This window comes from Pleurodeles waltl, chromosome 6 (assembly GCF_031143425.1).
Source record: "Pleurodeles waltl isolate 20211129_DDA chromosome 6, aPleWal1.hap1.20221129, whole genome shotgun sequence".
NCBI lineage: Eukaryota > Metazoa > Chordata > Amphibia > Caudata > Salamandridae > Pleurodeles > Pleurodeles waltl.
Window position 1 is genome coordinate 270857964 of NC_090445.1, and position 23535 is coordinate 270881498.

The window sequence follows — 23535 nt, forward strand, 5'->3', positions numbered from 1 at the left end:
TCAAACTTGAGCGTAAGAAAAAACAGATTTTGTTGGAATGAAATGTTATTACATTGCCATTCCTGTTTCTCCTTCTGGCACATCCCAGCTGTTCTAACAGAAAGTGTAGACTAGACTATCAGAAAGGTTGAAATCACAGAGCTCAGTCTGGCAGTGGTTACCAGAAAACTTATTTGGCAGAATGTCAGGAGCTAAAGTGCAGACCACATATGGAGCTATCTCTGTGTTGTATTTCTGCGCCTGGAACTAAAAGGATTTTAAGGCATATTTAAATACCTGCCTAGTCTATAATTTTAGAGGGTTCCTTCGCAAAGATTGTTTTCTTCTCCATGACCGGTATTAAATTGCCTTTCAACATTTTAGAAGTGAAACTTGGACTACATACAGGGATGCTGTCGTTTTCGCTTTTGTTATTGATGTCACTATTTGATATGTAAAAAGTGTCATTGACTTTTTATTTTTTTATAAATCATGATAACTCCTATAGTTAATCCTTTAACATCATTCCTTTGGGCAAACGCAGATGCCTAAATTATGTCCAAGCTGCCGTCTTTTGTTGATTTTATACCTGCTGGCGGCTCCTCGTTGATTGTCAGTCTTTTAAAATGCCAGTTTCTAACCTCTGTTTTTAGTTCAAAAATCTCAAGGCGGTGTATACTCGCACCTAAATATTGTCGCTTCATAATATTGCCTTGATGTGTACATCACTGTATTTCTTGATCTATACTATAAGGTTTCTAATGAACATTTTTCATGCATAAATACTTGTTGGTGTGAATAAGGGAATTTTTATACACCATTCTCACAGAGCTACTGTCCTTCAATATATCCTATGCATATACTAAAAAAATGCAAGGTAGCATGTCTAATAGCAGGTGTTTGAAGAGCAGAAACATACTGTACCTCATAGCTCCAATTTATCAGTATATAGAAAATCCTGCTCACAGTCAGGAGCTAGCAATGCAAAAGACGCTACTGTATGCTCATTAAATGCCCATTTCCAGACCTAGTAACACATAAGCTGGGCTCCCTTTGCAGGGCGGCTCGGTGAGAAGCCCATCTCAAATGGTGGCAGGGAAGCAGTGCAGTGGGTTTCCAGCTGTCTTTTGGAGTTCTGTGGGTGTGAAAACAAACTAGGACATTGGCAACTGGGAACTTTGGCATAAGGAAGCTCCGGCACCTATTTGATAGTTCTCAGCATTAGGCACCGCACCCTCCTCACACTGAGAAATATATATATTTTTAAGTTGGCAGGTTTACATTTCAGAGCAGGACTCAACTGCACGACAGCTTAGCCCCAATTTCAGCCTACTTATTTCAACCATGAATCTTCCATAGCGCTAGGAATTCCGTGGAACATCAAAAAGATAGTTTCTGTACATTAGGCATTCTTAAAGCAGTGCTGCAGCGTTCATCTCACATTTAGTGTAGGGGAATTACATGTGAGAGCCATCAAGCTCATCTTTATAATGGGGTTAACAGGCATCATGAATCTTCGATGCTGCCTTAAGTGTGCCGAGGTTTGCATGGCAGGTTTTTGCTTTCAATGCCTTCTTTAAATTGCAAAAAACACAGGGGTGGTCCATAGAGATATTCCTCTCCTTATTATGGGCCGACTGCATAGCTCGTGCGATCTTCCAGGGTCTCTTTTGGGACATGTTACTTCTGTCAGTATTTCGGAAGTGCTAAATGCTTTCCCAGTGCAGCTGTGGATGTCACAGCCGTGACCCGTGGACCCTTTGACCTCAGTTCTGCCACATCTGTGCACTGAACTTTCCCATGCCGGAGCCTCTGCCCTTCACTGCCTTGTCCTGTGCAGCATGGCTGTTTATATGCATGTCTCAGTCTGTCTTGGAGTATCATTTTAACACATCATGCTTCTCTGAAAGTGTGAAAACATTTAGTAAACAATACTTAAATCAATAATTGTTGTATTACTTGTTCTTGATGTATGTTAAATAACTCTCTCGTAACACCCCACAGCACAGTATCAGCTGTGACATAGAAGTTAAATGCGATGGGTTTGCTGTGTGTATTTATATCACCACATAAATCACTGAAAACGCACGACTCTAAGATCACAATAGTGGCCAGGCTGGCGGCTGCCTGAATCATTGTATTTACATATGTCATATGAAGAGTGCTGTGAGGAGGAATTTACCTACACTGAAGCCTTGTTGTGATTAATAGTCTATGTTCATTGTTTCAACCAGGAACCATATTTATAAAATGTATTAACAACACAGTTCAATGGTGAAATTAGTTTTGTGATAACTATATTATAAAGTAACCGATAATTAATTCAGTCCCACAGGGCTTTCATCCTTACAACCATTAAGCCTTGATTAGAGGGAATACGCTATATAAACAATAGAACACCTTCTGAGATCACTAAGCATGAGGCGGGCTAATTGCTAGTAAGTATCTAAGGATGTGTGTAAGGAAATGCCTCCTTGGCATGGTTACCCCCTGACTTTTTGCCTTTGCTGATGCTATGTTTTGAATTGAAAGTGTGCCGAGGCCTGCTAACCAGGCCCCAGCACCAGTGTTCTTTCCCTAACCTGTACTTTTGATTCCACAATTGGCACACCCTGGCATCCAGATAAGTCCCTTGTAACTGGTACCTCTGGTACCAAGGGCCCTGATGCCAGGGAAGGTCTCTAAGGGCTGCAGCATGTATTATGCCACCCTAAGAGACCGCTCACGCAGCACAGACACACTGCTTACCAGCTTGTGTGTGCTAGTGAGAACAAAATGAGTAAGTCGACATGGCACTCCCCTCAGGGTGCCATGCCAGCCTCTCACTGCCTATGAAGTATAGGTAAGACACCCCTCTAGCAGGCCTTACAGCCCTAAGGCAGGGTGCACTATACCATAGGTGAGGGTACCAGTGCATGAGCACTGTGCCCCTACAGTGTCTAAGCAAAACCTTAGACATTGTAAGTGCAGGGTAGCCATAAGAGTATATGGTCTGGGAGTCTGTTTTACACGAACTCCACAGCACCATAATGGCTACACTGAAAACTGGGAAGTTTGGTATCAAACTTCTCAGCACAATAAATGCACACTGATGGCAGTGTACATTTTATTGTAAAATACACCACAGAGGGCACCTTAGAGGTGCCCCCTGAAACTTAACCGACTATCTGTGTAGGCTGACTGGTCCCAGCAGCCTGCCACACTAGAGACATGTTGCTGGCCCCATGGGGAGAGTGCCTTTGTCACTCTGAGGCCAGTAACAAAGCCTGCACTGGGTGGAGATGCTAACACCTCCCCCAGGCAGGAGCTGTAACACCTGGCGGGGAGCCTCAAAGGCTCACCCCTTTGTCACAGCACCGCAGGACACTCCAGCTAGTGGAGTTGCCCCCCCCCCTCCGGCCCCGGCCCCCACTTTTGGCGGCAAGGCCGGAGAAAATAATGAGAATAACAAGGAGGAGTCACTGGCCAGTCAGGACAGCCCCTACGGTGTCCTGAGCTGAGGTGACTCTAACTTTTAGAAATCCTCCATCTTGCAGATGGAGGATTACCCCAATAGGATTAGGGATGTGACCCCCTCCCCTTGGGAGGAGGCACAAAGAGGGTGTACCCACCCTCAGGGCTAGTAGCCATTGGCTACTAACCCCCCAGACCTAAACACGCCCTTAAATTTAGTATTTAAGGGCTCTCCCTGAACCTAGAAATTAGATTCCTGCAACTACAAGAAGAAGGACTGCCTAGCTGAAAACCCCTGCAGAGGAAGACCAGAAGACAACAACTGCCTTGGCTCCAGAAACTCACCGGCCTGTCTCCTGCCTTCCAAAGAACTCTGCTCCAGCGACGCCTTCCAAAGGGACTAGCGACCTCTGACTCCTCTGAGGACTGCCCTGCTTCGACGACGACAAGAAACTCCCAAAGACAGCGGACCTGCTCCAAAAAGACTGCAACTTTATCCAAAGGAGCAGCTTTAAAGAACCCTGCAAACTCCCCGCAAGAAGCGTGAGACTTGCAACACTGCACCCGGCGACCCCGACTCGGCTGGTGGACGACCAACACCTCAGGGAGGACCCCCGGACTACTCTACGACTGTGAGTACCAAAACCTGTCCCCCCTGAGCCCCCACAGCGCCGCCTGCAGAGGGAATCCCGAGGCTTCCCCTGACCGCGACTCTCTGAAACCTAAGTCCCGACGCCTGGAAAAGACCCTGCACCCGCAGCCCCCAGGACCTGAAGGACCGGACTTTCACTGCAGAAGTGACCCCCAGGAGTCCCTCGCCCTTGCACAAGTGGAGGTTTCCCCGAGGAAGCCCCCCCCTTGCCTGCCTGCAGCGCTGAAGAGATCCCTTGATCTCTCATTGACTTCCATTGCGAACCCGACGCTTGTTCTAACACTGCACCCGGCCGCCCCCGCGCCGCTGAGGGTGAAATTTCTGTGTGGGCTTGTGTCCCCCCCGGTGCCCTACAAAACCCCCCTGGTCTGCCCTCTGAAGACGCGGGTACTTACCTGCTGGCAGACTGGAACCGGGGCACCCCCTTCTCTCCATTGAAGCCTATGTGTTTTGAGCACCACTTTGAACTCTGCACCTGACCGGCCCTGAGCTGCTGGTGTGGTAACTTTGGGGTTGCTCTGAACCCCCAACGGTGGGCTACCTTGGACCAAGAACTGAACCCTGTAAGTGTCTTACTTACCTGGTAAAACTAACAAAAACTTACCTCCCCCAGGAACTGTGAAAATTGCAGTGTCCACTTTTAAAATAGCTATTTGTGAATAACTTGAAAAGTATACATGCAATTGAAATGATTCAAAGTTCCTAATGTACTTACCTGCAATACCTTTCAAACAAGATATTACATGTTAAATTTGAACCTGTGGTTCTTAAAATAAACTAAGAAAATATATTTTTCTATACAAAACCTATTGGCTGGATTTGTCTCTGAGTGTATGTACCTCATTTATTGTCTATGTGTATGTACAACAAATGCTTAACACTACTCCTTGGATAAGCCTACTGCTCGACCACACTACCACAAAATAGAGCATTAGTATTATCTCTTTTTACCACTATTTTACCTCTAAGGGGAACCCTTGGACTCTGTGCATGCTATTCCTTACTTTGAAATAGCACATACAGAGCCAACTTCCTACATTGGTGGATCAGCGGTGGGGTACAAGACTTTGCATTTGCTGGACTACTCAGCCAATACCTGATCACACGACAAATTCCAAAATTGTCATTAGAAATAGATTTTTGCAATTTGAAAAGTTTTCTAAATTCTTAAAAGTCCTGCTAGGGCCTTGTGTTAGTCCCTGTTAGCATTTTTTTTAGAGTTCAAAAGTTTTTTGAAAGTTTGAATTAGAACCTAGAACTAGTTTTAGTTTCTTAAAAAGTATTCCAACTTTTAGAAGCATAATGTCTAATACAGATGTGAATGTGGTGGAACTCGACACCACACCTTACCTCCATCTACAGATGAGAGAGCTAAGGTCACTCTGTAAACTAAAGAAAATAGCAATGGGCTCCAGACCTTCCAAACTACAGCTCCAGGAGCTGTTGGCAGAGTTTGAAAGAGCCAACCCCTCTGAGGATGGCAACACAGAGGATGATGATAGTGACTTGGAGGGTGATTCCCCCCCACCAGTCCTATCTAGGGAGAACAGGGCTTCTCAAGCCCTGACTCCACAAATAATAGTCAGAGATGCTGGTTCCCTCACAGGAGGGAACAACAACTCTGAAATCACTGAGGATAACTCCAGTGAAGAGGACATCCAGTTAGCCAGGATGGCCAAAAGATTGGCTTTGGAAAGACAGATCCTAGCCATAGAAAGGGAAAGACAAGAGATGGGCCTAGGACCCATCAATGGTGGCAGCAACATAACTAGGGTCAGAGATTCTCCTGACATGTTGAAAATCCCCAAAGGGATTGTAACTAAATATGAAGATGGTGATGACATCACCAAATGGTTCACAGCTTTTGAGAGGGCTTGTGAAACCAGAAAAGTGAACACATCTCACTGGGGTGCTCTCCTTTGGGAAATGTTCACAGGAAAGTGTAGGGATAGACTCCTCACACTCTCTAAAAAAGATGCAGAATCTTATGACCTCATGAAGGGTACCCTGATTGAGGGCTTTGGATTCTCCACTGAGGAGTATAGGATTAGATTCAGGGGGGCTCAAAAATCCTCGAGCCAGACCTGGGTTGACTTTGTAGACTACTCAGTAAAAACACTAGATGGTTGGATTCAAGGAAATGGTGTAAATGATTATGATGGGCTGTACAATTTATTTGTGAAAGAACACCTATTAAGTAATTGTTTCAATGATAAACTGCATCAGCATCTGGTGGACCTAGGACCAATTTCTCCCCAAGAATTGGGAAAGAAGGCGGACCATTGGGTCAAGACTAGGGTGTCCAAAACTTCCACAGGGGGTGACCAAAAGAAAGGGGTCACAAAACCTCCCCAGGGGAAAGGTGGTGAGACAACCAAAAACAAAGATAGTAAAGAGTCTTCTACAGGCCCCCAAAAACCTGCACAGGAGGGTGGGCCCAGAGCCTCTTCACAAAACAATTCTGGGTACAAGGGTAAAAACTTTGATCCCAAAAAGGCCTGGTGTCGAAACTGTAGTCAGTCTGGACACCAAACTGGAGACAAGGCCTGTCCCAAGAAAGATACCACTTCTAACTCCCATCCAGCTAAAACTGGAATGTCCAGTCTCCAAGTGGGATCAACAGTGTGCCCAGAGCAAATCAGGTGTCACACTGAAGCTACATTAGTCTCTGAGGGTGGGGTGGATTTAGCCACACTGGCTGCCTGGCCCCCTAACATGCAAAAATACAGGCAGCAGCTCTTAATTAATGGGACAAGTGTAGAAGGCCTGAGGGATACAGGTGCCAGTGTCACTATGGTGACAGAGAAACTGGTTTCCCCTGGCCAATACCTGACTGGACAAACTTATCCAGTCACCAACGCTGACAATCAGACTAAAGTACATCCCATGGCTATGGTAACTTTAGAGTGGGGAGGGGTCAATGGCCTGAAACAGGTGGTGGTCTCCTCAAATATCCCAGTAGACTGTTTGCTTGGAAATGACCTGGAGTCCTCAGCATGGGCTGAGGTAGAACTGAAAACCCATGCAGCCATGCTGGGTATCCCTGAACTGGTGTGTGTCAAGACTAGGGCACAGTGCAAGGCACAGGGTGAAAAAGTAGAGCTGGAGTCTGGAAAAATGGCCCAGCCTACCAAGAGACAAGGAAAGTCAGCTGGGAAACCAGCTGCAACACAACACCAAAAAGAGAACCTCTCTTCTCAGGAAGAAGTTCTGCCCTCTGAGGGAACTGAGCCTATGGAGCTGGAACCTTATCAGGTTGAGCTCTTGGGCCCAGGGGGACCCTCAAGGGAAGAGTTGTGTAAGGGACAAGAAACCTGTCCCTCTCTTGAAGGCCTTAGGCAGCAAGCTGCTGAAGAGTCCAAAGGCAAGAAAAATGGAACACATAGGGTCTATTGGGAAGATGGACTCCTGTACACTGAGGCAAGAGATCCCAAACCTGGTGCCACTAGGAGAGTGGTAGTGCCTCAGGGTTTCAGAGAGTTTATTCTGACCTTAGCCCATGATATTCCCCTTGCTGGGCATTTGGGACAAACCAAGACGTGGGAGAGGTTAGTCAACCACTTCTACTGGCCCAATATGTCCCAGAAGGTTAAGGAGTTTTGCCTCTCCTGCCCCACCTGTCAAGCCAGTGGTAAGACAGGTGGGCATCCAAAGGCCCCCCTCATTCCACTTCCAGTGGTGGGGGTCCCCTTTGAAAGAGTGGGTGTGGACATAGTTGGTCCACTAGAACCTCCCACAGCCTCAGGAAATATGTACATCCTAGTAGTAGTGGATCATGCTACTAGGTATCCTGAAGCTATTCCCCTTAGGTCGACTACTGCCCCTGCAGTAGCCAAGGCCCTCATTGGTATCTTTACCAGAGTGGGTTTCCCTAAGGAGGTGGTTTCTGACAGAGGTACCAACTTCATGTCAGCTTACCTAAAACACATGTGGAATGAGTGTGGAGTGACTTATAAATTCACTACACCATATCATCCACAAACTAATGGCCTTGTTGAGAGATTCAACAAGACATTAAAGGGCATGATCATGGGGCTCCCAGAAAAACTCAAAAGGAGATGGGATGTCCTCCTGCCATGTCTGCTTTTCGCTTACAGAGAGGTGCCTCAGAAGGGAGTAGGATTCTCACCCTTTGAACTTCTGTTTGGCCACCCTGTAAGGGGACCACTTGCTCTTGTTAAAGAAGGCTGGGAGAGACCTCTTCATGAGCCTAAACAAGACATAGTGGACTATGTACTTGGCCTTCGCTCCAGAATGGCAGAGTACATGGAAAAGGCAAGTAAAAACCTTGAGGCCAGCCAACAACTCCAGAAGTTGTGGTATGACCAAAAGGCTGCACTGGTTGAATTTCAACCAGGGCAGAAAGTCTGGGTTCTGGAGCCTGTGGCTCCCAGGGCACTCCAGGACAAATGGAGTGGCCCTTACCCAGTACTAGAAAGGAAGAGTCAGGTCACCTACCTGGTGGACCTGGGCACAAGCAGGAGCCCCAAGAGGGTGATCCATGTGAACCGCCTTAAGCTCTTCCATGACAGGGCTGATGTCAATCTGTTGATGGTAACAGATGAGGACCAGGAAGCTGAGAGTGAACCTCTCCCTGATCTCCTCTCCTCAGACCCTAAAGATGGCTCAGTAGATGGAGTGATCTACTCAGACACCCTCTCTAGCCAACAGCAGTCTGACTGCAGGAAGGTCCTGCAGCAATTTGCTGAACTCTTTTCCCTAACCCCTGGTCAGACACACCTGTGTACCCATGATGTGGACACAGGAGACAGCATGCCTGTCAAAAACAAAATATTTAGACAGTCTGACCAAGTTAAGGAAAGCATAAAGGTGGAAGTCCACAAGATGCTGGAATTGGGAGTAATTGAGTACTCTGACAGCCCCTGGGCTAGCCCAGTGGTCTTAGTCCCCAAACCTCACACCAAAGAAGGAAAGAGAGAGATGAGGTTTTGTGTGGACTACAGAGGTCTCAACTCTGTCACAAAGACAGATGCTCATCCCATTCCTAGAGCTGATGAGCTAATAGACAAATTAGGGGCTGCCAAATTCTTAAGTACCTTTGACTTAACAGCAGGGTACTGGCAAATCAAAATGGCCCCTGGAGCAAAAGAAAAGACAGCATTCTCCACACCTGATGGGCATTATCAGTTCACTGTTATGCCCTTTGGTTTAAAGAATGCCCCTGCCACCTTCCAAAGGTTGGTGAATCAAGTCCTTGCTGGGCTGGAATCCTTTAGTGCAGCTTATCTTGATGATATTGCTGTCTTCAGCTCCATCTGGCAGGATCACCTGGTCCACCTGAAGAAGGTTTTGAAGGCCCTGCAATCTGCAGGCCTCTCTATCAAGGCATCCAAATGCCAGATAGGGCAGGGAACTGTGGTTTACTTGGGACACCTTGTAGGTGGAGGCCAAGTTCAGCCACTCCAGCCTAAGATCCAGACTATTCTGGACTGGGCAGCTCCAAAAACCCAGACTCAAGTCAGGGCATTCCTTGGCTTGACTGGGTACTACAGGAGGTTTGTGAAGGGATATGGATCCATTGTGACAGCCCTCACAGAACTCACCTCCAAGAAAATGCCCAAGAAAGTAAACTGGACTGTAGAATGCCAACAGGCCTTTGACACCCTGAAACAAGCTATGTGCACAGCACCAGTTCTAAAAGCTCCAGATTACTCCAAGCAGTTCATTGTGCAAACAGATGCCTCTGAACATGGGATAGGGGCAGTTTTGTCCCAAACAAATGATGATGGCATTGACCAGCCTGTTGCTTTCATTAGCAGGAGGTTACTCCCCAGGGAGCAGCGTTGGAGTGCCATTGAGAGGGAGGCCTTTGCTGTGGTTTGGTCCCTGAAGAAGCTGAGACCATAGCTCTTTGGTACTCACTTCCTAGTTCAGACTGACCACAGACCTCTCAGATGGCTGATGCAAATGAAAGGTGAAAATCCAAAACTGTTGAGGTGGTCCATCTCCCTACAGGGAATGGACTTTATAGTGGAACACAGACCTGGGACTGCCCATGCCAATGCAGATGGCCTTTCCAGGTTCTTCCACTTAGAAAATGAAGACTCTCTTGGGAAAGGTTAGTCTCATCCTCTTTCGTTTGGGGGGAGGTGGTGTAAGGAAATGCCTCCTTGGCATGGTTACCCCCTGACTTTTTGCCTTTGCTGATGCTATGTTTTGAATTGAAAGTGTGCTGAGGCCTGCTAACCAGGCCCCAGCATCAGTGTTCTTTCCCTAACCTGTACTTTTGATTCCACAATTGGCACACCCTGGCATCCAGATAAGTCCCTTGTAACTGGTACCTCTGGTACCAAGGGCCCTGATGCCAGGAAAGGTCTCTAAGGGCTGCAGCATGTATTATGCCACCCTAAGAGACCCCTCACCCACCACAGACACACTGCTTACCAGCTTGTGTGTGCTAGTGAGAACAAAATGAGTAAGTCGACATGGCACTCCCCTCAGGGTGCCATGCCAGCCTCTCACTGCCTATGAAGTATAGGTAAGACACCCCTCTAGCAGGCCTTACAGCCCTAAGGCAGGGTGCACTATACCATAGGTGAGGGTACCAGTGCATGAGCAATGTGCCCCTACAGTGTCTAAGCAAAACCTTAGACATTGTAAGTGCAGGGTAGCCATAAGAGTATATGGTCTGGGAGTCTGTTTTACACGAACTCCACAGCACCATAATGGCTACACTGAAAACTGGGAAGTTTGGTATCAAACTTCTCAGCACAATAAATGCACACTGATGGCAGTGTACATTTTATTGTAAAATACACCACAGAGGGCACCTTAGAGGTGCCCCCTGAAACTTAACCGACTATCTGTGTAGGCTGACTGGTCCCAGCAGCCTGCCACACTAGAGACATGTTGCTGGCCCCATGGGGAGAGTGCCTTTGTCACTCTGAGGCCAGTAACAAAGCCTGCACTGGGTGGAGATGCTAACACCTCCCCCAGGCAGGAGCTGTAACACCTGGCGGGGAGCCTCAAAGGCTCACCCCTTTGTCACAGCACCGCAGGACACTCCAGCTAGTGGAGTTGCCCGCCCCCTCTGGCCCCGGCCCCCACTTTTGGCGGCAAGGCCGGAGAAAATAATGAGAATAACAAGGAGGAGACACTGGCCAGTCAGGACAGCCCCTAAGGTGTCCTGAGCTGAGGTGACTCTAACTTTTAGAAATCCTCCATCTTGCAGATGGAGGATTCCCCCAATAGGATTAGGGATGTGACCCCCTCCCCTTGGGAGGAGGCACAAAGAGGGTGTACCCACCCTCAGGGCTAGTAGCCATTGGCTACTAACCCCCCAGACCTAAACACGCCCTTAAATTTAGTATTTAAGGGCTCTCCCTGAACCTAGAAATTAGATTCCTGCAACTACAAGAAGAAGGACTGCCTAGCTGAAAACCCCTGCAGAGGAAGACCAGAAGACAACAACTGCCTTGGCTCCAGAAACTCACCGGCCTGTCTCCTGCCTTCCAAAGAACTCTGCTCCAGCGACGCCTTCCAAAGGGACCAGCGACCTCTGACTCCTCTGAGGACTGCCCTGCTTCGACGACGACAAGAAACTCCCGAGGACAGCGGACCTGCTCCAAAAAGACTGCAACTTTATCCAAAGGAGCAGCTTTAAAGAACCCTGCAAACTCCCCGCAAGAAGCGTGAGACTTGCAACACTGCACCCGGCGACCCCGACTCGGCTGGTGGAGGACCAACACCTCAGGGAGGACCCCCGGACTACTCTACGACTGTGAGTACCAAAACCTGTCCCCCCTGAGCCCCCACAGCGCCGCCTGCAGAGGGAATCCCGAGGCTTCCCCTGACCGCGACTCTCTGAAACCTAAGTCCCGACGCCTGGAAAAGACCCTGCACCCGCAGCCCCCAGGACCTGAAGGACCGGACTTTCACTGCAGAAGTGACCCCCAGGAGTCCCTCGCCCTTGCACAAGTGGAGGTTTCCCCGAGGAAGCCCCCCCCTTGCCTGCCTGCAGCGCTGAAGAGATCCCTTGATCTCTCATTGACTTCCATTGCGAACCCGACGCTTGTTCTAACACTGCACCCGGCCGCCCCCGCGCCGCTGAGGGTGAAATTTCTGTGTGGGCTTGTGTCCCCCCCGGTGCCCTACAAAACCCCCCTGGTCTGCCCTCCGAAGACGCGGGTACTTACCTGCTGGCAGACTGGAACCGGGGCACCCCCTTCTCTCCATTGAAGCCTATGCGTTTTGGGCACCACTTTGAACTCTGCACCTGACCGGCCCTGAGCTGCTGGTGTGGTAACTTTGGGGTTGCTCTGAACCCCCAACGGTGGGCTACCTTGGACCAAGAACTGAACCCTGTAAGTGTCTTACTTACCTGGTAAAACTAACAAAAACTTACCTCCCCCAGGAACTGTGAAAATTGCACTGTGTCCACTTTTAAAATAGCTATTTGTGAATAACTTGAAAAGTATACATGCAATTGAAATGATTCAAAGTTCCTAATGTACTTACCTGCAATACCTTTCAAACAAGATATTACATGTTAAATTTGAACCTGTGGTTCTTAAAATAAACTAAGAAAATATATTTTTCTATACAAAACCTATTGGCTGGATTTGTCTCTGAGTGTGTGTACCTCATTTATTGTCTATGTGTATGTACAACAAATGCTTAACACTACTCCTTGGATAAGCCTACTGCTCGACCACACTACCACAAAATAGAGCATTAGTATTATCTCTTTTTACCACTATTTTACCTCTAAGGGGAACCCTTGGACTTTGTGCATGCTATTCCTTACTTTGAAATAGCACATACAGAGCCAACTTCCTACAATGTGCCATTTGGGAATGGCCAGGGACAAATGGCCAATAAAAAAGACCAGCCCTGGCTTTTGACAGGCTACACCAAGAGAACTCTTGAAAGCCAGAAGCATTCATCAAGGGAGACCTGCAGACATTTGTCTCTGCTCCATGTACTAAAGAAACTTGTTCCCACAGCATTACCATACTGCTGGACATGGTTGCAGGGTAAATAAAAATGTAAAAATAGAAAAAAGACAAACTCTTCTTTGGCAATAAAAAGACAGTCCATTACTTTTGTAACATGGAGTTCGACCATCCTCACACAGACAGACAGCCAGTCTCAAGTTGCTGTGGCACAGACAGCCTCTTACATACAAAATCACACAATACTTTATTACAAGACAGTAAATAATGATTGGCTGGCCAGTCATAGATTGAAACAGAAAAACATTTGAACCAGTTGCGTAACATACACAGGGGTTTAGGGGGAAGGGCAAGCTCCAGGGGCTCCCTTAGCACAGTAGAACATTCTAAGAGTTCCTAGCTGAGTCTGGAGGGGGCCCACTTTGCAGAGGGCCCCCCTCAATTTTGGTTGCGCCATTGATTTGAAAACCTGTGACCCAGTCACCCCTTAACTCTAAAATAATTTTCTACAGATTCTTCACTTGTGGCTTTAACAGTGTTTGACAAACAAACCATTTGTCACTCTTGAATACATACAGTTCTACAGCAAATGCAATTTTAATACCATGTGTGCCTTATCATTGTAACCTTTGTGTAGTCTGAGCTGATTAGATTTCCTGCACTCATTGTCTAATTAGGTTTGCGATCTATTTTGAAACACGAAGTATGTGCCAGTGAGCCTGTATGCCTAAAGTCATAAATACCTACTTATTTGCTGAACATGAGTTAGCTTTTTATCGCAGTCTTTTCAGGTTAATTACTTCAGTGTCCTAAAGGGAACTTTTCACTTCATTCCGGGTAGCATTGAATTTGGGCCTGCGGTGTTCTTTTATTTCGTACATCTGTGTAGAGCCAATGCTTGTTGTTGAGCTATATTTTTATGTCCATGTTCTATTTTCTGTGACAACATCAAGTGGTCTTGGTATTCTAAACAGTGGCACATGTCTCCTGCCACGTTAGGGAAAGGCTTCTGGAACAGTTTGCAGGTAAGGAAGACAGATGTGCTGCAAAAGTGGTATGTCTCTTGGTGGAAGTTCTCTATAAAAGGACATAGGAAAGGCCATAAATCACTGGCTAGCACGCAGGATAAAAATGGCTCTTCGGTGCTAGCTTATCAAAACAAAAGCATGTGGTGTCTCTTGCTCTGCACTTGAACCAATGAGAAGGAAATTTGCCCTAAGAATCAGTTGGTTGGGCCCCTGCACAAGCCTTGGCTGGAGAGAAATCTAGCTCCTGGTTGAATTTCTTGGAAGAGTGGAAGCTTTGGAAAAGATCAGCAGTGAACTTTCGAGCATCAGCAAAAATGAAACTTGTTTTGGCTTGTGGAATATTGGGACAAGGCACCAAGGCTCATCAAGAAATGCACAACTTCCACAGCTAAGGATTGTTGGTTTGTTGAATTTGAATGGTGCGACCCACATGGTGTACCTGACCACTAGTCCATTGAAGTCACCATAAACCTGATCCTAGGTCCCAGTTTCCCAATAACATTGACTTTAATTGAGCGTTCCCATTAATTGGTGCTCATTGTCCTAAATCCTAAAACATTCATGGGCCCAACATTAAAATACATTTTTACTGTAAACATGCATTTATGCCTATTAGGAATACATTAAAGGAATTCCGCCAGTAAGTAATAAACAATATTTCTACTGCAGGTTTCTAGTCCATGAGTGGGGAGAATTCCACAGTAATAACTCCCATGCAAGACATATGAACCGAGTAGAAAAAGATGTGATTAGCCTTGTATGTTTGTGAACATCCAAAACATATACATTTGTGTGCATTAACAAACTGAAATCTGACCCTTTCCCATGCTGGAATCGTCGGGGCTTTTCTTCTGCCAAGGGCGGAAGTAAATTTCCTTCGCAGACGCGAAGAGGTATGGATTACTCTTAGATTTGGTGTGAGTGTGGCTGAGGGGCTTTCTCCATTAGGACAAAATGTCTTCCTTAGAATACAAAAAAACATTCAGCCGTGCTTTTTACTGGTGTACAATTTAGCACAGGGGAATCAGCTAGACTTAAAAATAATTACAATAAAAATGTTACAGGTCGGTGCCAACAAATGGCATGGCTTTCCAGTCGTATTATTAAACCTGTTTTAAGAGAATAGCAAAAAAGTATTAACGTATGTTGAGGCGTAGTCATAGATGTCTGCTCACAATTTTAAGCATGTTTGTGAATCCACCTCTATTTTATCTCCATTTCCATGAATCAAAGCGTCACCATTTTGTGTCATTTTGCTAAGTATATTTTCTTGTTTTTTATAAATTGGTTTATGAATATTTAATGTATTTTTGACTTTGTTATTTGGTTTTCTTTGAACCTCTCATGTATTCCTCTCTGGAAAAGTCACTGTTTGTGTCATAGCTGCCAAGGGTTCAGCAGTTTTCTCTGCCAACTATGTTGTACCTTATTAGATAGTACACGAGTTTCCTATACATACATTTCTTCTAGAGCCGAAGAAAATGTATTTGTGACTTTGCCTCACAGCTAAAACTCTTTGTTGTAGTAGTAACATTGATATGTGCTGTCTGAAATAGCCTTTACAGTAATTTGCTAAATGAATTCCGTTGAGATCCCCATGTGATGATGCTCTGTATCCACGTGTCAATGTTGTGCATTGCTGATCGTGAATACATTTCAATGAATCCTGGATTTACAATAGAGTTCTCTGCTTTAACTCAACCATTTTAGGAATCGCTCATCCATAATAAGTGACCATATTCTAACCATAACATGTTTGCTCTCTTGCAGGTGATGCGCCATACTGTACTCCTGAGCAGTATAAAGAGTGTGCGGAGCCAGCTTTAGGTTAGTAACTAATACATATCATACTGCATGATAAGGCATCTAGTGACCCTAAACTCAACCCTATGCTGCCGTTTTCCACAGTATTGCGTGCAACTGGTGCCTTCTAACAATATACTTTCTGTCTAATCAGTGGTATACGGGGCTGTTTGATTTCAATTCCTAGTCTGAAAATATTCAGGGAATGATTACTCATGAGTCTTTTTTGTGGTAAGAGGTCTCAAGCAGACATTTTTGGTACATAAAACAGAACATAAGAAGTCACAAGCAATAATGTTAGAAATATAGGCCCTCATGACAACCCTGGCGGTCGGTGATAAAGCGGCGGTAATAACGCCAACAGGCCAACGGTAAAAAAAATTGAATTATGACCACGGCAGAAATGGCTCAGACCGACAGCCACTTTAACACACCGACTGCCAGGATGGTAATGCCCGCTGGGCTGGAGACTTCGGTCTCCAGCCAGGCGGTCATCAAAATCCCACCCTCGGGATTATGACCCCACCTACCGCCATGGTTTTCGTGGCAAGCGTACCGCCACGAAAACCATGGAGGTAGGCACTATCAGTGCAAGTGAACTACTTCCCTGGCACTGATAGGGGTCTCTCCCGCCACCAACCCCTCCCAAGAGCCATCCCCCACCCTCCCACTCCCTCTCCTGCCCCACGCACATTTACACACCCACATGCGCACACATATACACGTATGCATACCCACATCCACCCAGGCATGCACACATACATTCCCACACACTGCAACACACACCAACATAGTTTGGCGCACACACGCATTCACTACACACAACATACACATACACTTACATTCAGTCATTCACGCACTCATTCAACGCGACTCACACCCGCATGCACGCATACCAAAACATGCACCCCCACACACACAACACCCCCACCCCCTCTCCTGTCGGAGAACCAGACTTACCTGCTTGCAGGGGGTCCTCCGGCTGGAGACGGGACACAGCACTGCTGTCAGCAGCAGCGTCTTCCAGCAAACCACCGCCAGGCCATATCATTGCTCATGATACAGTCGGCAGTGTTTTGCTGGCGTGGCAGTGCTGCTGAAAGCAGCACCACCTTACCACCGTCCGCCGCCATGACCGTCGGCGGTATTCCGCCAGCCTTCTGGCGGAATTCTGTCGCCAGTCATAATACGCGTGGCCGACTGGTAGCCACAGCGATGGTATGTTGGCGTCCATCACCGTGGCGGTAGGCGGCAGTTACCGCTGAAGTTGACATGAGGGCCATAGTGTACAACATAGGAAGTCTTGAGAAATTATGTTTGATTTATAATGCACAACGTAAGACATTTCAAACAATAGTGATTGATATATAATACACAACGTGAGGAGTCTCAAGCAATAATGATTGAAATATAATACACAACGTAAGGAATATCAAGCAATAATGATTGATATGCAATACACAATGTAAGAAGTCTTGAGCAATAACGACTGATATATAATAGGCCGCGTAGGAAGTCTGAGGCAATAACGATTGATGTATATACAACACCGTAGTCTGAAGCAATAATGTTTGATATATAATATGCAACATGAGAAGTCTCAATAATGCTTGATATATGATACACAGTGTGAGAAGTCTCATATATATACTGCAGTATTAACTTTATCTAGTGCACATGCTTTTTCGAAATAAGGGATTTTTCTGCAATCATAGTTCTGTCACAAATATTTAGTCTATTGCAAGGTTTCTCCTTTTAAAGGGAGGCACAGTGTTGAGGGAATGGGTGCTAGAATTACAGGACTTACAGGGAGGGCTTGGACAGCAATGGAAATGGCAGAGCTGCATGGAGGAGAGGGTGTGGGATGGGACACGTCTAGTCTAGTTGCTTTTCCTGTGCAGTGTGTTAGTCTTTTCACTTGAACCGTTTTCCTAAAGAAAAGTACACATGTCCACCAAATTATGATTTGGTCCGTTACAGTGTTGTGGTTTTGACAAGAACCAAACTAAGGGATGTATGATGCAATAAGACACGCATATATCGCACATGCTTTTACAACACATGCCTTTACAATGAATTTTGTTGTAAAAGCATGTTTGGTAAATAAACATGCGCTGTAAATACTCCCCCGCCATGCCCCCTGCACCTGAAACCATACTTCACCGGCCCAAGCCCTTAAAACTGCTCCTTCCACCCCATGTGCCATGGCCTGAGACCTAACTCCCCCCCTATCCCGCCCTGTCCAAAAACCTACCCCGCCCTGTCCTAAAAACTACCCCAACCCCCACCTAGTCCCAAACCCTAAAATCTACCCTGTCCGAAAACCTACCCCGCCCTGTCCTAAAAACTACCCTGAGTCTCTGCCCTAAAACATACCCTGCCCTGTCATAAAACCTACCCCGCCCTGACCTAGAAACTACCCGACCCCCTGCTTTAAGCCATAAGACCTACCCGACCTAAAAATTACCCCTCCCTGTCCTAAAAACTATCCAACCCCTGCCCTGAAACCTACCCCACGCTGTTCTTAAAACTACCCGACCCCCTGCCCTCAACCCTAAAACCTACCCTGCCCTGTCTTAAAACCTACCCTACCCTGTCCTAAAAATGACCCTGACCCCCCACTTTAAACCCTAAAACCTACCCTGCCCTGTCCTAAAAAATACACCAACCCCTTGCCCCACCCTAAACCCTTACCATGCCCTGTCCTAAAACCTACCCAGCCCTGTCCTAAAAACTGCCAGACGCCCACCCTAAAACCTACCCTGTCTTATAACTACCCTATCTTGTCTTAAAAGCTACCCCGAACCCCCACTCCCACCCTGAATCCTAAAACCTACCCCGCCCTGACCTAAAAACTACTCCGACCCCCCCACCCTAAACCCTATCTTAAAAACTACCCCTCCCAACCCTAAAAGCTACCCTGCCCTGCCCTGAAACATACCCCACCCTGCCGTAAAAACTACCTCTACCCCACCCTAAATCCTAAAACTTACCCTGTCCTAAAAACTACCCCAACCCCCCACCCTGAACCCTAAAACCTACCACATCTTGTGCTAAAAACTGCCTCCCGACCCTGTCCTAGCCCTACTTACCACTCTCTCCTCTGGTCGCTCCACCTTGCTGTTTCGCCCGGACTGCTCTCTCTGCCATTCCCATGCATATGCATGGCAAAGGCATGTGTGCTACACACATGTGTAGTAAAAGCATATGAGTGGTAATGAGAACTTGCTCCATTAGAGTTTATTTTGTTGCTTTTTGCACTTTTAAAGAATCCCTACAGTATCACGGGAGAGGTTTAAAAGTAAACATTTACCATTGTGACTCATCAGATGAACAGTGTGATTAGCAGTGCTGGGACTAAATGGGCCCTGTGCTGCCAATCACACTGCATATGTGATGCTGGCTCTTGCCATTGGTAGGAGAGCAGGGAGGGAGTGCTTTGATAGGGCATTAGGAGCCCCTCCCCGCTCAAACTGCCTGTCAGTGCGCCAAACACAGAAACTGCGCATGACAGCTGGGTGTTCTAGCCAAGGCATGTGCAGGGTTAGTATTTTTTCCTTTGTCTGGTTCATATTGTCAGATAGACAGGGAAAAAAGTGGCGTAGAGGGCAATGTCTGAACACTAACAGGTGAGGCGATTTGCCATTGATGAATCCCTGTAACCAACATCTGTTTCCTTTTCAAATGTGATGGTAGCCTACTTGAAACAGAGATATTTAGACATTTACCCAAGTCTGGAAGATTACACAACGTTTGAAATTGTACCAATGCCAACTTCCTTTCACAGCAGCAGTACGTCAGGGAGCTTGAGACCCAATGTGTATTTTCAGTGCAACACTGACGCACTGTGCATTAGCAAAGCTGAAAGGTCTGTTTTACAAGCCAACATGACTCTTCATTAACTGGTATGTGTGTAAGGGCATTGTGAATGGATGAGTGTGTGAATGCAAAAAGGTATTGTGTGAGTAGAAAGGTGTGTGAATAAGTACATCTATGATAAGAGATTGAGTGCCTTATGTCACTGTGAGAAATTGGGTTGTTGATTGACTGGGTGTGAGCCCTGGTCAAGCAACAAGCACAATCCTAGTCAGAATGAGGCTTAAGTCAACCCTAAATTAACTTGTGCTTAACCCTCTAGTAGCTTGGCACAGAGCAGTCAGGCTTATCTTAGAGGAAGCACTGCCCTGCTGCCCTACTGTCTGAGGAAGGAAGCCTGGGCTTCTCCTTGAGCCCAGAACCACCGGAGTAACTCCAAGGGCTAGCTGACAAGACTCTTGTTCTGAGCTACAGGGGCATAACACGCTCCAGAGACCCATCAAGAATCTGCTCAGCTACCCAGACTCAACTGGACCTGCTGGTACTTTGCTGCTGGCCTCTGAAAGAGTGAGGCCTGATCCCCATGAGGTGCGCCCCCAAGGCCCTGGTCCCTTAAATGGAATCAGTGTGTACTCCTCCTGACCCAACAGTGTGTTCCCTCAGAACAGATTCAGTATGAGGCAACTGGATGCAGTGCAATGCAACAGGACACATGACCTTACAATCCAGCCCTCGCAGTTCCTCATCAGAACCAACACAGCCTTGCACAACACTCGGCCCCAAGGCCATAAGGGGAAGTTCTCAGTGGAACTAACTTGGTCCTTGTATGCAGCCTGGACTCCATTGCAATTGGCCTAAACTTGTGACTTTGTTCTGGTCTGGGGCAACCAAATTACCATAGTTGGCCTTTGTGATTTTAGACACTAAACATGCTTTAAAACTTTGAAATTGCATATTTCACTGTATTTTGGTCATTTTGGTGTCAAATAATTTATTAAATGCTACTCTACATTTTTCTAAAGTGGTTTGGGGTATTCTTGTATTGTGTTCTCACTTTATTACTGTTTTTGTCATTTATAAATACTTAACAGATCGCCTCTCAGTTAAGCATGACTGCTTTTGCGCCTATCTACCAGAGGGTTAAGCACAGGTCAATTTAATGATTGTTTGGTGTTCATCCTTACAAGGATTGTGGCTGATGCTTGAGAAGCCATCACACTATCCTCAACCAACAACACAATTCCTCACATTTTGAACTAAAACAGAGGTTGAGAAGGCAATGTTTTGCCAACAGGTTGTTAATACATCTGTATTTTTAAATAGATGCATTGGTAAGTAGGCGGAGCTGATACCGCAATGTGTCCTTTGCAGTGAAAAGCAGTGCAGAGTTATGACCTGTTGCTTCAGCAGTGTGATCAGTGGTATGTCTACACTCGCAGTGTGGTATGCAGTATACTAGTGTGATATGTTGTTTTCTGGGAGGCTCTGAAACAGTCACCCAGAGACATAGTCTTAGGGAAACGGTAGGAGGGTGTCTGGATTGTTAAATACATTCTTTGCTTGGTAGTTGGGTCTTGTGGAACTGAGTCAGGTCTGCTCTGTCTTTGTTTGGGTTTTCTTGTTCTGATTTCACTAAGAGGTTTTCACTTCTTCATTTTTTGGATCAGGAATTTAATTATATATAGTGACCATTTTACCAAAAAACTAGCAAATCTGCATCCTTGAACTCCTTGAATGGATGCAGTATCACTACTTTTTAGAATTTGCAAAAAATTGCAGTAGTAGGCTTGGAAAGTTGCACCAATTTCAAGTTTCCAGACATGCTACTGGCAATCAAACACCCAAAAGGTAATGGGACAAATGCTCGTAAACTGTCTAAACACTAGCAATCACTCGAGGTAGGTTTCAAACTCATTGTTTTTCACCCACTGAGCCACTCTAGACATAAGGCGTGATTCAGGGTTTGGCAACCAGAGTAAAGGTAGACAGGTAACAGAGGTCTTTAAGTCAGCAACCCTGCATTTACTCTACCCACAAACTTTAGAGATGTCTGCTGGACCCATAATTATTATCTCTATATATGAGAATGGTTCTGTCAGTGTAGGAAACATCTGGCGGATGGCTCCGTCAGACATAATGGCTGTCAAAGTTTAGCAAAGTCTTATATTGTTCAAAAACAAACTCCTAAAGCAGGAGTGCACTTTAATGCACTGCCCATAGGGCAGCAGGAGCTCGCTGCTGCCCTGAAGGCAGTGCTTGCACTGTAACACAGCGTACTATGCCTGTTTGCGCATGGTGCATCCATTTAAAGGTAATACAGCGCGTGGTAATGACAGACAGTTAAAGAGAAGCCATCGAACCATCCACTTTAAATGAGTCAGATGGTTGGATGGCTTACCTCCAACTGTTCCCACTCTATTGGACCGTTGAAGGACATTTTACACAGACAGAGTAAATTTCAATCCGTTGTCATAACATTTGCAGCATGCCTGACTCAAAATCTGGTGGGTGGACCCTGAGTTTGGCAGCCTCAAGTGGCTATTTGTGGTGGCGCTGTAAGACACCTGCCTGCAGTGGTTTTTACTTAGCTCCGCCTTGTGTATTCCTAGAGCATGAACATTTTGGTGACAGGGGTTTGGAAGAGGCGATCTCAGACTCTCTTGACACTCAAAGAATATGATGTTTGAGAGCTTGTGTTGGTGCCTGTTGTCAAACCGACAGTATGACTGTTACTGTCATTCTGTGCTGAATATACTGTCTTTCCAGGAGCCTTCTTGCAGAGCTTACATTCTACTGCTCGAGTTCAACAAAAGCTTTTTACTTGATCTTTAGTACTGAGGTGCAACATAGCCATCATTAGAAAATAATTCTGAATGACCGCTCTTCCTTGGTGGTCAGTTCTAAGAATAGCCAGCATATTTGTATAAATGCTGTATTTTTCATGTTCTATTTTTGTGGCCAAATGTATCATGGGCATTCTGGTCACTTTTTTAATACACAGAAGTACTAAATAATTAATTTGTTGCATTGGACAAAAAGCGCTTTTGAAGCAGCGGAATCTTCCACCACCCTGCTACCGTCTCTCTCCAGCGCTGTTATTACAGTTCTCCTCTACCTCTGCCACTGACCGGCTACTACTGTCTGTTATGCCCACTCTATGCTGATTGCCTTTGCTGCTTTCCTACAATAACGTTTGAAGTGCAGGTGGAGCATACAGCGGTGCTTGCCTCTATGGGGCGATGTAAAATAGAATCTAACCTGTGGAGGTTGAAGGTTTAATTCTGCTGCCTGGAACAAGGTTCCCCAAGCATCTCCAACTTACACGCCTCACTGCACTTTGTTGTGGGGTTGGGGTTCACTTAAGTGTTTTTCAATGTTTCTTGTTCTCTTAGTTTGCTGGATTGGATTGCTTTTCTCTTTCGTTCCCTTGGTTTGTTTAATATTATCAGACCATATAAAATGAGGCAAAAATGTAGCTATATTAACATAGCTGCAGAATTTCTTTCATCCACTGCCTTCTGACATCAGCTTTGCAGCAACAATTCTAAAACTGACATTCTATTTTTCCTGCACTGTGGGAACCCTGTGTGCTTTGCTAGCCAAGACGCAATAAGAAAATAATAACCTTTTGGTCAGGAAGAAAATGGGCAGTAAGCTGTATTCTCTCAGAATTAGCCCTCTTCCCCCTGTGCAGTGTTGTTAAGTCAAAGTCACTTAAACTAACCCTCAAATCCCTATTGGTCAGTTATTCGTATGTTCACACTCTGTCCAATAAAACTAAAATCTCAAATCTACGAATTCTAATATTACTCCTTTCACATGTCATTGATTGGTTTGTCTTGTGATGTCCTCATCATCCGGCTTGGCAGGTAACAATATTGTTGCAGCT

The 23535-nt window shown here is 46.0% G+C and overlaps 1 protein-coding gene across 2 annotated transcripts in view; it reads left to right on the forward strand.

Moving 5' to 3' along the window:
- The window catches only part of ASIC2 (acid sensing ion channel subunit 2), a 1882574-nt gene that overhangs the window by 1504448 nt on the left and 354591 nt on the right, over positions 1 to 23535 (forward strand). For both annotated transcript variants that reach the window (XM_069238055.1, XM_069238056.1), the window contains exon 5: positions 15798 to 15854. In XM_069238055.1, coding sequence (XP_069094156.1) covers positions 15798 to 15854 — 57 coding nt within the window. The remainder of the gene's footprint in view (positions 1 to 15797; positions 15855 to 23535) is intronic.